Raw genomic sequence first — 15,044 nt, 5'->3', positions numbered from 1 at the left:
ATTACAAAGAAAATACACTGCATTTGACTAATGGATTTACAAAAATCATTTCAATTTAGTTTTTTTTTTAACATTGCATCAACTTTTGACATCAACATTGATTTTTATTTGAATTATAGGATATATTTAACCATGTTTTACTGTCTGGAAGGCTTTTGTCCATCAAAATGATTCACTTCCATTTCTTATTTAATGCAGGGAACTTTTTGCCTGCAGAACCTCGTTCACCTAACGTATTTACTTAAAGTGGTCACATGAACTGTGGGTAAACAAATTAAACGTTTCATCTCATTTAGGAAGTGTTTTGATGGTGATTCTATTTTATAACATTTGTATTTTATTTTTTAATCAAAGTCATAAACCATTTAGTTCCTTTACAAACCCCAGTTGACATATTTAATGATTATCCTATTTAAATGTGATTAACATGTTATGTCAAAAGTAATTGAAATGTCTCATTACATTACTTAAAAATACCTAACAAAATGTATCTTGTAGGCCTAACAAATGGAATCATTAACGGACTACATTTATTTATTTATATATATATATATATTCTTTCTTTTTTTTTTTTTTTACTGTGCTTTTTTGCGCAAGTAAATATGTTACATGTTGGTAGTAATTTAACTTTCTGGACAAAAAAATACAAATTCTATCTTTTACATCACACACTATTTATTTGTCTTCCTGTCTCTTCTGGACATCCTGTACAATCAAAGGCCGACAGCACAGGGGAAGGCAAAGTTAATAAAATAATCTCTCCTAGATTTACTTAATTTGTGCAAAGGTAAAGGCAGAGGCTGGAAAAACACAGACATTGCCATAAAAATTAAGCAGACCAATAGTTGAATTCTGACATCAGTGCAAGTCTGGACAGCAGTTTGTTGAGCCTCTGCCTCACATCAAATTATGAAATGAGAACAGAACACATGTATCATAATCACTGGTGGTACAAGCTCAGTTAAAACACACTGTCTAAAACTGACCATTGCATATCCATACACGTACATAAATGGCTCTTCAAGGTGAATGTAAAGGGTTATACAAGTTCATGACCTCATTCACCACAGAACATAATTTTGTCCCTCAACTGATGAACAACTTGACAGTGTAACTCTTAAAACAATGATAGAAACTTGCATTTTGTGCAAATCAACAGATTTAGTTAGATTTAGTCATACTGGACACGGACTCTTGATTGTAAATTGTATTTAACCCAGAAGTAATTCAGTTATCGACATCTGTTGGTTTGACTTCAAAATTTGCAATACTCATTTCGCAGAACCTAATTATGTAATTATCAAGCTCCAGTCCAAAGATCTAAACTGAACTGGGAAAACTAGCCTTCAACCTATGTTTTAGTTTATTCAGTAAGAGCTCTATGAAAGAAACCCATCACAGTGAGAGATGAACAGGGCATTGTGCAGTGATGAAATTATATACTTTCATTTTTACAGTAAAAACAAACAACTGTTATCAAGCATATATATATTTGAAAACCAGTGTTCAAATTTGTAATTCTGACCTTAACTAAAGCATGACACACCAAATTCAAGTAGGCAAACTATCATTTTCCACTCAGTCATGCCCGTATAACATTGGCATATTTTTCTAATTTGCAGAATTATTAATCACAACCACACTGATTATGCACCTTGCGATACAAATAGTTTTCTTTTAGCTCTTGTATTTAGACAACAAATTTATTTATCTTATGGTGCCTTGCAGTGTTTTCAACATTAGACATCATATCTCAGCCATTCCAAGAGACACGTGACTTACAGGATGTCTAACGATTATAGACTACAACATTAAATGTGAACTTAAAACAAAAATGAAACGCATTAATACCATGTGCACTAATTTTAAAACACAAAAAAACCCTGCCAATCCAGCATGATTCGAGTTTGAATACTCACATCCCATCGCTGACAATGACTTAAAAACTCATTTTAACCCTTCATAATACAGAGAGCGAAACCAATGGGTCGTGAAAGGATTGTTTTGTTTCTGAGGTTGGATTGCCGGTATTGGAAGACAGATGTGTGGTGTGCTGTGGCACTCTAGTCTTCGTCGTCCTCCTCGTCTTCGCTGATGGCCTGTCCGCGGGCAGTGTAGGTGTAGCCAGACAGGGCGCTGCGGTGATGTGAGGAGGGTGGGGAGGTTTTGGTGAAGAAGGGCAGACGGAAGGTTGGAGATGGGGAACGCTCACGTGTGGGACTGCTGCTGGGACTGTGCCGCGGACTGATGGCCTGAAGCATTCGCCCTTTACCCTCCTTCAACATGTGCTTCTGTTCGAGAGGAAGACATAGACATTATAAGACCTTGAGTGGAATCAAGATCATATTTCTTATTTTATTTCAATCCCTTAACAACTGCCATATTCAAGAACTAGACTTCTCATGATTTTGGACCAACTGGATATACCGTATGAGGGGACTTTAAAAAGCAAGAATACAGGTATGTATGTTATCACAAAATAGACAAGTCATGTAAATTCACTGTGTAAACTATGAAGAAAATTTTGGGAATTATTTGAATACTGTCACTTCCAGTTTCTGTACAGTATTGTTCAAAATAATAGCAGTACAATGTGACTAACCAGAATAATCAAGGTTTTTCGTATATTTTTTTATTGCTACGTGGCAAACAAGTTACCAGTAGGTTCAGTAGATTCTCAGAAAACAAACGAGACCCAGCATTCATGATATGCACGCTCTTAAGGCTGTGCAATTGGGCAATTAGTTGAATTAGTTGAAAGGGGTGTGTTCAAAAAAATAGCAGTGTGGCATTCAATCACTGAGGTCATCAATTTTGTGAAGAAACAGGTGTGAATCAGGTGGCCCCTATTTAAGGATGAAGCCAACACTTGTTGAACATGCATTTGAAAGCTGAGGAAAATGGGTCGTTCAAGACATTGTTCAGAAGAACAGCGTACTTTGATTAAAAAGTTGATTAGAGAGGGGAAAACCTATAAAGAGGTGCAAAAAATGATAGGCTGTTCAGCTAAAATGATCTCCAATGCCTTAAAATGGAGAGCAAAACCAGAGAGACGTGGAAGAAAATGGAAGACAACCATCAAAATGGATAGAAGAATAACCAGAATGGCAAAGGCTCAGCCAATGATCACCTCCAGGATGATCAAAGACAGTCTGGAGTTACCTGTAAGTACTGTGACAGTTAGAAGACGTCTGTGTGAAGCTAATCTATTTTCAAGAATCCCCCGCAAAGTCCCTCTGTTAAAAAAAAGGCATGTGCAGAAGAGGTTACAATTTGCCAAAGAACACATCAACTGGCCTAAAGAGAAATGGAGGAACATTTTGTGGACTGATGAGAGTAAAATTGTTCTTTTTGGGTCCAAGGGCCACAGGCAGTTTGTGAGACGACCCCCAAACTCTGAATTCAAGCCACAGTACACAGTGAAGACAGTGAAGCATGGAGGTGCAAGCATCATGATATGGGCATGTTTCTCCTACTATGGTGTTGGGCCTATTTATCGCATGCCAGGGATCATGGATCAGTTTGCATATGTTAAAATACTTGAAGAGGTCATGTTGCCCTATGCTGAAGAGGACATGCCCTTGAAATGGTTGTTTCAACAAGACAATGACCCAAAACACACTAGTAAACGGGCAAAGTCTTGGTTCCAAACCAACAAAATTAATGTTATGGAGTGGCCAGCCCAATCTCCAGACCTTAATCCAATTGAGAACTTGTGGGGTGATATCAAAAATGCTGTTTCTGAAGCAAAACCAAGAAATGTGAATGAATTGTGGAATGTTGTTAAAGAATCATGGAGTGGAATAACAGCTGAGAGGTGCCACAAGTTGGTTGACTCCATGCCACACAGATGTCAAGCAGTTTTAAAAAACTGTGGTCATACAACTAAATATTAGTTTAGTGATTCACAGGATTGCTAAATCCCAGAAAAAAAAAAATGTTTGTACAAAATAGTTTTGAGTTTGTACAGTCAAAGGTAGACACTGCTATTTTTTTGAACACACCCCTTTCAACTAATTGCCCAATTGCACAGCCTTAAGAGCGTGCATATCATGAATGCTGGGTCTTGTTTGTTTTCTGAGAATCTACTGAACCTACTGGTAACTTGTTTGGCACGTAGCAATAAAAAATATACTAAAAACCTTGATTATTCTGGTTAGTCACATTGTACTGCTATTATTTTTAACAATACTGTACATAAATAGTTTGAAATAAAAAAATTGGGGATTGAGAGGTTGAGATTGACAGCTTTGGCAAATTAATAGTTCATTCAAAAAATAGATTTTGGTCTTCATTTATTCACAGTTTTGTCATTCACATAGAATGCGTCTTCTTATCTAAAAAAACCGCGAGACACGGTATTCAGAATTGATTCTACAAAAGCACAGAGCAGAATGCCTCCTCCACCATTTTGCCATAAAAAAACCTTTCCATTCCAACTTTCTACTGTAAACAAAAGCTTGCAACATTTGCCAGGGTCTTCTGATTGGTCCACTGTTTTGGAACTTATGTTGCATCGTCATGTAAAAGTTACAATTCTTTGAACTTGACACAGCATCTTATAAACCCGACACTCATGTGGGAGACACCAGACGGAACCACAACTTTCATACATGGGGCTCATGGGGCCCGATCGGGCTTAGCCGAAAAAAAAGGCAACGTGTAGCCGACCTCCCGTGGACCCACCATCTGCGGGAGGAATCATAAGGGGCTGGTGCAATGTGGATCGGGCAGCCGTCAAAGGCAGGGGCCCCGACGACCTGATCTCTGGACACGGAAACTGGCCTTAGGGATGTGGAATGTCACCTCACTGGCGTGGAAAGACCCTGAGCTTGTGCGGGAGGTTGAGAGGTATCAACTTGAGATAGTCAGGCTCACCTCCACGCACAGCTTGGGTTCTGGAACCACCCCCCTTGAGAGAGGCTGAATTCTCTACTACTCTGGAGTTGCTTGCGGTGAGAGGCAGCGGGCTGGTGTGGGGTTGCTCATAGCTCCCCAGCAAAGTCGCCATGTGTTGGAGTTTACCCTGGTGAACGAAAGGGTCGCTTCCCTGCGCCTTCGGGTCAGGGATAGGTCTCTCACTGTCATTTGTGCTTACAGGCCAAATGGCAGTGTAGAGAACCCGGCCTCCCCTGGGGTCTCTGGGAGGGGTGCCGGAAAGTGCTCCGACTGGGGACTCCATCGTTCTTCTGGGGGACTTCAACAGTCACATGGGCAGTGACAGTGATACCTGAGTTGGAGGAATGGCCCCCCTGATCTGAACCCGAGTGGTGTTCTGTTATTGGACTTCTGTCACAGTTTGTCCATAACGAACACCATGTTCAAGCATAAGGGTGTCCATCAGTGCACGTGGCACCAGGAAACCCTAGGCAGGAGGTCAATGATCGACTTTGTGGCTGTTTCCTCTGACTTCCGGCAGTATGTCTTGGACACTCGGGTATAGAGAGGGGCGGAGCTGTCAACTGATCACCACCTGGTGGTGAGTTGGATCCGATGGCAAGGGAGGAAGCTGGACAGACCTGGTGGACCCAAACGTATTGTGAGGGTCTGTTGGGAATGTTTGGCTGAGCCCCCTGTCAGAGAGATTTTCAATTCCCTCCTCCGGCAGAGTTTTGACGAGATTCCAATGGAGGCTGGAGACATTGAGTCAGAGTGGACCATGTTCTCCGCCTCCATTGTCAATGCGGCCACTCAGAGATGTGGCCGTAAGGTCTCTGGTGCCTGTCGAGGCGGCAATCCCCGAACCCGGTGGTGGACACCAGAGGTAAGGGAGCTGTAAAGCTGAAGGAGGAGTCCTACCAGGCCTAGCTGGCTTGCAGGACTCCTGAGGCAGCTGATAGGTACCGGCAGGCCAAGCGGGCTGCAGCTCGGGTGGGTTGTGGAGGCAAAAACTCGGGTCTGGGAGGAGTTTGGTGAGGCCATGGAGAAAGACTATCGGTTGGCCTCGAAGAGATTCTGGCAAACCATACAGCACCTCAGGAAGGGGAAGCAGTGCCCTGCCAACATGGTTTACAATGGTTCTTCAACTCAGGATATCGTTGGACGGTGGAAGGAATACTTTGAGGATCTCCTCAACCCCACCGACATGCCTTCCGTGGAGGAAGCAGAGGCTGAGGGCTAAGAGGCTCAGAGATGGACTTGTCCATCACCCAAGCTGAAGTCACCGAGGTAGTTAAGAAGCTTCTTGGTGGCAAGGCACCAGGGGTGGGTGAGATCTGCCCTGAGTACCTCAAGTCCTTGGATGTTGTGGGGCTGTCTTGGCTGACAGCATCGCGTCACGGTCGGGAACAGTGCCTCTGGAATGGCAGACCGGGGTGGTGGTCCCTCTTTCAAGAAAGGGGACAGGAGGGCTTGTTCCAACTACAGAGGAATCACACTCCTCAGCCTTCCTGGGAGAAGGGAGAGGAGAATGTAGCCGATAGTCGAACCTTGGATTCAGGAGGAACAATGCGGTTTCTGTCCCGGTCGTGGAACACTGGACAAGCTTTATACCCTCACCAGGATGCTGGAGGTTTCATGGGAGTTTGCCCAACCAGTCCATATGTGTTTTGTGGATCTGGAGAAGTCATTCAACCGTGTCCCTCGTGTCCTCCTGTAGGGGGTGCTCCGGGAGTATGGGATACGAAGCCCTCTGTTACGGGCTGTCCGGTCCCTGTACGACCGGAGCAGGAGCTTGGTTCGCATTGGCGGCTGTAAGTCAGACTTGTTCCCGGTGCATGTTGGACTCCGGCAGGGCTGCCTTTTATCACCGGTTCGATTTCTAGGCGCAGCCAGGGGTCGGAGGGTGTCTGGTTTGGGGACCACATGATTTCATCTCTGCTTTTTGCAGATGATGTTGTCATGTTGGCTTCATCGGACCAGGACCATGCACTGAGATAGTTTGCAGCCGAGTGTGAAATGGCAAGGACAAGATCCTGGATACAGGCGGCCGAAATGAGCTTTCTCCGCAGGGTGGCTGGGCGCTCCCTTAGAGATAGGGTGAGGAGCTCTGCCACTCGGGAGGAGCTCAAAGTAGAGCCACTGCTCCTCCACATCAAGAGGAGCCAGCTGAGGTGGCTCGGGCATCTGTTCTGGATGCCTCTTGGACGTCTACGTCCCACCGGGAGGAGGCCCGGGGAAGACGGAGGACATGCTGGAGGGACTATGTCTCCCGCCTGGCCTGGGAACGCCTCGGTATCCCCCCGGAAGAGCTGGAGGAAGTGTCTAGAGAGAGAAAAGTCTGGGCATCTCTGCTTAGACTGCTGCACCCGCGACCCGGCCCCGGATAAGCGGAAGAAGATGGATGGAGATGGATGGATAGGGTAAAAAAACAGGACATTATGAAATTTACTATTTTTGAACACCAGAGTCTTTTTAATTAATTGTGAATCTAAAATATGCGTGTTAGAGAATGTACAAATGGTTAAAATTGTTTTTGTCATATCAGTCAGGAAAGCAGTTTTGAGCTCTTTTTTATAGCTAACTTAGTTGTTATTCTTGGCTTTAAAATTCAAAAGCCCTTTAAAATTAAATATGTAGACAGTTTGGATTAATGTATACTGTAGTATAGTCAAATTTGTTTGATTAGCATGTTTTTGTGTTTCGCTTTGGCACCGAAATTCGTACCGAGATTGGTATTGTATACTGAATTTTTGGTACTGTGACAACACTACTTACATCATTATTGTTACAACATGCTAACATCAAACTAGTCTGGAAACGACTGAGGGTCACATGCCACGTATGCTTCATGTCAGTAGAAGCTAATGTAGAGCGTTCCGACTCTTGAGGTTTTGGGACAGAGCTATAGGTAAAGAGACACCGACCAATGCCCCCTCAGGTCCAAACATCTGCAGGAAGTTGCCGATGAACTCGCGGGACTTCTCTTCCCATTTCTGGATCAGGTCGATGCTCTTCTCCTCCACCTTCTGCACAAACTCTTTACTCTTCTCCTCCACATCCTTCACCTTCTTCTTGACTTTGTCCACACGCTCCTGAAGGTGGTACTTCTTTTCCTGCGTGTCGGTAACAATGCACAATAACTAACTTCTAATAACTAATCTCATTTCTGGTAGCTAGTCTTAATCTTGAGATCATGTTCTACTAGTAAACGAATGAAGGCTCACGTTGATGAAGCTGACGTTTAACTCTTTTGCTGTGTAGCCACGCTGAAGATTACGTCTGACGTACACGTCATAATCCCGTACGATGCGTGTAATGATGTCAGAGGTAGAAATGCCCTCTGTCCGTTGGGTCGGTGCAAACATTCCTGTGAAAGCCAAAAATGAGAAGGAATATGTTGTAAAGATTAGCATTCCAATAAAGAACAATGACATGCATTTTTTTAACCAACCAAATTTTGTCAAAATTCATCTGCTTAACCCATTTTATTGATTACAGACAATTATGAATATGCCATTCATGGGTTTATCTCCCCTAAAAGTGAAAATATTGAGCCTCCCAGGCACCATGGAAACATTCAGTCAGTTTCTTTCCTGCTCAACCAATAGTGAGAGTTTAGGGACGGGGCTACTGTGGCAGGCTGAGTCAGAGGGTGTTTAGTCAGCTGTCAGCGTAGGACCATGACTGACGCGTAACATTGGATTTGTTTACAGAAATGCTAGCCAAAATACACAGAGAAAGACAATGGATTTAAACAAGAGTAAACCTTTGAGGTTCTTTTGAGATTTCTTTTACGGGTTTCAATCGAGATGCCAAACAAGCAAAGTTTCTTCTCGACAGGTTAGCTAAACTCAAGTTTTGCCACAGATGCTAGCTATTTACTGTAAAAGCCCCATATAAAATAGTAATAAAATCAGAAGAATCAATGGGAGGGGCATCTGCAAATGTGCTTTATTTCTGCAATTTCACGAGGTGTCTCTATTTGCGCAGAAACTCCACATTTTACCTTAAAAATAAGAAGCTTTTCATTGATTATAGCTCATATTCTGAAGTTTCAGATGCAGAGACTGAAACCTGAAGCTGTTGTCCTCACCTGCTTCTTTGATGTGCTTGTAAACATCATCACTGTCCGCTGAGGAGTATGGGATATCATCATGGGCCACAAAGTCAATCTTATAGGTATCAGAAAACACAATCTTTCATTACATAAAGACACAATTAATTGGCTCACTGCTTGGTTCTTCTTTTACGATCTTCCTCCAACACTAATAAATGTATATTTATTATACTACTGCACAGTTTTCTCTCGTCTCACCCGATGCTTGGTGAGGAATTCGGGCGTTAGAGTCCACGGAGCATTCCGGACCACCTCGTCCACATAGCGACAGTGACTCACCGCGTCATAGCGTTCATCCTCGTTCATGACGGTGAAGCCCTTTAGCTTGTGTGTGAGGTCATCACTACACACTGCAGAGAGGCGCGCGAGAGAGGTGCTAAATACAGCTCTGACATTAAGATGGACTCTGTGCTACATGATCAGAATGATAAATAGTTCAATAACTCTACAGACACTGTGCCCTCAGGACTCTTTATAGTTAAATTTCAGGGTTACTTACCGCCAACAATAAGATGAGTGTTTGGGAAAAGGCATTTAGCCTGCATGAGAGCGCGGGCATGTCCTGAGTGGAACATGTCAAAGATGCCATCAGCGTACACCCGCACAGGTCTGTCAGCTAGAAACAAGAAAGAGGACATCAGCTTTTATGGCATCAAGGGAACTACTTAATTTAGACACACATTTCAAATCAGTATGAAAGTCGCAATTCTTTAGAATTTTACAAAATGTTGTAAAAATAAACAGTACCTTTGAAAAACTTTTCCACCATTGAATAAAGCATAAAAAAAAGCAAACAAAACTTTTTACCTCACAATTTCGAAATTGTTTCACAGAATTGCGAGATAAAAACTCACTATTACGAGATGTAAATAAATTACGAGTTAAAAAGTCAGAATTGCAGATGTCGCAATTCTGAATTTTTTTCTCGCTATTCTGACTTAATTTTTTCTCACAATGCGATTTCATATCTCGAAATTTTGAATTTATAACTCAAAATTGCCGGTTTATATCTTGCAAATTTTGACTTTATAACTCGAACCCAATTCTGAGAAAAAATTTCAGAATTGTGAGATAAAAAGTCGCAATAACCTTTATTTTCTTTTTTTTTTTATTGGCGGAAACTGGCTTCCATAAAGACTTTTTTATTAAGAATTTTTTTTTTTTAAAGGCAAAATACATTTAATAATTAACAAAATGAAATTGTTCTTTTGAACTTTGTATTCATAAAAGAATTCTGAAAAAAAGTCACGGTTTAGAATATGAAGCAGCACTCTTCTGTAATTACTGCCAAGGTAATAAAACACAATATTTAGTGTTATAAATCTACATTACATTTTTTTTTTTTTTAATACAAAAAAAAAAAAAAGATTTACAATGGTAACTATGGAAAGGTATCATTATTACAGTCTGTGAAAATGATCCACAGGTCTTCCACCAGAACAATAAGCTTGGAAAGAACAATGACATGTGACAAAAAACCTGAAATTATAGAAAACAAAACAAAACACTACACTATTCAGAAGTAACAAGTCCAGATGTGCATGTCCAGCCATGTCTCAAAGCAACAAATGGAAGAAGAAAAGTGGGCCAAAATGCCATTAGAGAGGTGAAAGAATGCCATGAATGTTTATAAGATACACCTGATTATGGTTAAATCATCCAAAGAACATAAGAGATTAAATCAAGGGTGCCAATAATATTGTCAAGGTCAGTCTGTGATGAAATAATGCAAAAATGTTGCAATACAAATATGCATTGTTTCAGGCCATGACCGTATATAAAGGCCAATGACCTAAATACAGTCATGCATTCAGTGAATGAAAGTAAAAAATTAACATGCATTGTGCATATCTGAATGCGTATTCGCTACAGAAGGCAAATATCCTACGTGGAGTGCCTTTGCAAGCTTCCTCCATGGTGACGCGCTGATATGGCTTCCCTTCCATTGACTCGAGCTGATCTGCGTACGGAGCCGGGTATTTCAGACCCTGCGGGGCGAGAAGAATCAGTCTTAGGGCTCAAATACCATCTCTCATCTGTACACACACTTACACCTCGATCTCACTCACCACTGTGCATCGTTTGATCTTCAGGAGTTTCTCGCCCTCCTCTGCCTCTCCATTTGAACCTTCTCTCTTTCTCTTCCTGGACAATCGGGCTGAACCGTGGGCCTCCATTCAGGATCTGTGGAAAAAAACAAACAAACAAAAAACAGGAATGATGATCATAATTAAAAGGCATTTAGGGAACTACTTAATTTTGATACACATTTCAAATCAGTATGAAAGGTGCAATTCTTTAGAATTTTACAAAATGTTGTAAAAATAAACAGTACCTTTGAAAAACTTTTCCAACACTGAATAAAGCATAAAACAAAGAATTCTGCGAGATAAAAACTCAGACTTCTCAGAATTGCATGATAAAAACTCACAATTACGAGATGAAAATTAAAAATTATGAGTTATAAAGTCAGAATTACAGAAGTCACAATTCTAACTTTATTTTTTTCTTACAATTGTAAGTTTATATCTCGCAATTCTGACTTTATAACTCGAACCCAATTCTGAGAACAAATTGTGAGATAAAAAGTCACAGTTACCTTGCTTTATTTTATTATTACCTTAATATATTTAGTGGCTGAATCTGCCTTCCATAAAGACTTTTTATTAAGAAATATTTTTATTTTTTTACTTTCTATTCATAAAAGAATCCTGAAAAAAAAATGAAAAAAAGTCACGGTTTGAATATGAAGCAACACTGTTCTGTAATTACTGCCAGGGTAACAAAACACGATATTTAGTGTTATAAATCTACATTACATTTTTTTTATTAAACTATGTTATTTATCATAATTAAAAGGCATTTATTTGTTCTACAAGAAAAATACAGAAATCAATAGAAGCGTAACCCCAGATACTGCAAAGAGTGTTCTGTAACAGTTGTAAGTTGCAGAAAAGATGAAATATCACTGTGTCAGGAGATCTGCCTGTGGTGCAAACTATTTGGCCCTGCTGAAGATAAATGTCCAGATGTCTATCTGATCCTCCCTGGTCAAGTTAAAGTGGTGAATCTTATAAAACCTGCATAAGGAAACAGGCCTATTTTAAAAAGAAATAATTTCCTATTTATTCCTAATTCCTCTCCAACAACAACAAAACATATTATATACATAAAGATAGCATTTGTTGCTCTGAAGCTTTTAATTTAATGTAATATTTTTCAGTATTTAAATAAAATAAAAAAAGTTTGTTTGTTTTATTTAATAATATATACTTAAAAAAATACTGTATTGACAGAATGGTTTTCATTACTTGATAACATTAATGACAATTTTTATTTTATTTTTTGTATTTTTTTGCACTAATGAGAATTTGAAATTTGTGGAGAAAATGTGCTTAAAGGCAAAATGCAAATAAAATGTAAAGGTCCCAATGCAACTGAAGTAGCGACAGACATTTTCTTATGTAAAAAAAAAAAGAAAAAAAAAAGTAGGAATTGTGAGATATAAAATCAGAATTGCAAGGAAAAAAAAGTCTAAATTGTGGGATAAGTCCCAATTATTATTATCACTATTATTTTAGCCATTGGTGACACAGGCTTCCATACAAATAAGACATTTCTCCATGAAAAGAAAGAACAAAAAGTCCTAAAAAAATTTGGTTTTAGCTCATACAGTCAAGACTGCGGAGGGAAAATGTTTTTCCTAACAGAAAATAAGTATATTATAAAACTGAGCTCAGGCAAACAGCAACACAGCTTCCAGAAACAAGCCTCTGAAACTCTTCCTCATTCCAAACATTCCTTCATCTAAAGTTAAACAGCCTTCAGTCTCATCAGAGACAATGCATGAGTGTCTGAAGCAAAAGGTGACATTAAAAACACTACTTCCATCCACTATAACACACTAATAATGGACACATCAACTGTTTAGAGATCTGGCACTGATAGACAAACTAAACTAAAGTAAGATTATGTTTCAGAGCACACTCTAGCATTAGGACAAGGATCTGCAGACAGATCAGCACTTTACAAACACAATCCCATTACTTTAGTCTCTATCCAGGAGCAGAGTCCGAATGATTTCTGGAGCTCGCACACTATTAAGTGCAATCCCAGATGTGCGAGTGTGTATATATTGCAAGTGTTACAAAAATAGTAATTAGTTCAGAGACGAGGGCGACCGTTATAATTCTCCACATCCCTACCGTTACAGTTTAAACTAACGTTAGAGCTAACGTTAACGGCTGGATTTCAATTTCTGAGAGAAACAGAAAACAGAAAGAGTGGGGGTGTCCTAAAAAGTGACAGTAGTTCAACTTAATTAACTTCTTTACCCAAACAGCTAAATCGATAAATAACGTTACAATGTTTTGAGCTCGTGAGACGCCACAGATATATACTAACGTTAACGTTAGCTGGTTCCTGATGTTTATCTTTAGGACACACTCGGTAGCTGCTTACCCTTGGCTTGTTTTTTTTAGTGCAGTTATTCGCTCAGATAGCGTTTAAAGGTCTTTGGAGGGTTATGTTTCTTTAGCACGAAGTCTGTCAGAGTTATAGTCGGAAGTGACTTCGGTTAGTGATCTCAGATCTTCCGATTTGACAGAAGCCACAAAAGAAAACTGGGATGATGAGCAACTTAATTCGGCTCCAATATGGCAGCAACACCGTGAGGATTTCAAAATAAGAGTCCAGAAGTCGTCCCTGCTGGTAAAAAGTAGGATTGCTATTCAGCCGTTTAGAGAATGCAATTTACTTATTATTATTATTATTATTTTATGAAATATATATATCGCTAATGTAAATAGAAAATGTTTGGAAACACATGATTTAATTAATGTTTTCATATTCCCACTGAGACCCAGCCAACCCAGTGGCCTCCACTATAAATAGCTAGATATTCTTGGTAACACTTCACAAAAACCTTAAAAAACCCACTTAAATTACTACTTTAAATAATTATTTACTGAACATTTCTCAAAGAGATTGATTGGCCAAAAAAAAAAAGTATTTCTTCTATACTTTCTTCTGTGCAGCACAAAATTAGGTGTTTTGAAGAATATTGCTAACCAAACCATATAGATTACCACTGGCTTTTTTCAGAATTAGAAGTTAAAGATCTATTAAGCAAATGTTTTATCATATCTTCTCAGTGGTCTTCCTTCACAGACCCCTTGTTGAATGATCAGGAGTAAAGCTTTAACATTATTTTTGTAGTCAAATTCGATTTTATTCTAATTTGTTTCTATTTAAATGGATTATACTGAAAAGTCCGAATACATAGCTTCTTCAGTACTGTTTAGAAAACGACCTTAGTTGGTTGAGAGAGTGAACACTTGAACACAGTGAACACAGTGCAGAGCTGTAATCTACACAAATCCATTTTTTATAAAATGTGGAAGATTATTATAATGGTGAATAAGTAGATGTGTCCAACTTTGACTGAGGAAACTTTTACTTTTACTGTCTATGGAGGAAACGAGTTCAAGTAATTGCACTCAGGCACTGTCTCAGTCGCCTACACCGGGTCCTTCGTTCCTCCCGTATTGTCCACGTGGAGATCATACGTTCTTAAAGTCGTACAGATGGGTGTCTTGTACAGCACATGGGTAAGTAGTAAATGTTATTTGTATGTGTATGTGAACGGGTTTTATAGTAAATGTTTGTGTTTAGTGGTAGGATCGTGAAGAGGGAAGGATTCCGAGTGTGTCATATCCCAAATAAATATTTCTGTTGTCACATTTTAAAAGTGTGGCCCTTGAGCAGCTGTATCCATCCAATTAAATTTGTAGCTGAATGTCCCTCGTCATTGAATTGTAATTATTATTTTTGCCCTCGTGGTTCCATCACTTTAATTTTTTATTTAATTAATTAATTAATTAATTATTTGTCTTGTATTGTGTGTATGTTTTACGCATTCCATCGAAAGCAGCAGGAACTGGCTGGTGTGCTATGTCACATGTCGACATCATGAGGACAAGGAGCAAGCATCGTGTGCTTTTGAACTCCAGGTGTGCATTTACATTCATATGAACCTGCATATGTT

The 15,044-nt window shown here is 39.7% G+C and overlaps 1 protein-coding gene across 3 annotated transcripts; it reads right to left on the bottom strand.

Moving 5' to 3' along the window:
* Window positions 1-650: 650 nt before the first annotated feature.
* LOC128025290 (choline-phosphate cytidylyltransferase A-like) lies at window positions 651-13,659 on the bottom strand. 3 transcript variants are annotated; one of them, XM_052611504.1, is made up of 9 exons: window positions 13,460-13,659; window positions 11,068-11,182; window positions 10,887-10,986; window positions 9,498-9,614; window positions 9,197-9,348; window positions 8,975-9,053; window positions 8,106-8,248; window positions 7,806-7,994; window positions 651-2,291 (listed from the first exon to the last, which is right to left on the bottom strand). In XM_052611504.1, exons 2-9 carry the CDS (start codon window positions 11,173-11,175, stop codon window positions 2,064-2,066), a joined length of 1,116 nt encoding a protein of 371 aa, XP_052467464.1. In that variant the 5' UTR covers window positions 11,176-11,182; window positions 13,460-13,659; the 3' UTR covers window positions 651-2,063. The 3 variants fall into 3 exon arrangements, 2 of the variants coding, with proteins under 2 accessions (XP_052467464.1, XP_052467475.1); XR_008186130.1 differs by having other exon boundaries at window positions 2,147-2,291; window positions 7,657-7,994; XM_052611515.1 differs by lacking the exon at window positions 13,460-13,659 and having other exon boundaries at window positions 9,197-9,409; window positions 11,068-11,117.
* Window positions 13,660-15,044: the final 1,385 nt, after the last annotated feature.

Source organism: Carassius gibelio, chromosome A2, assembly GCF_023724105.1.
Source record: "Carassius gibelio isolate Cgi1373 ecotype wild population from Czech Republic chromosome A2, carGib1.2-hapl.c, whole genome shotgun sequence".
Taxonomy (NCBI): domain Eukaryota; kingdom Metazoa; phylum Chordata; class Actinopteri; order Cypriniformes; family Cyprinidae; genus Carassius; species Carassius gibelio.
This window is presented reverse-complemented; position numbering and strand designations above follow the sequence as displayed.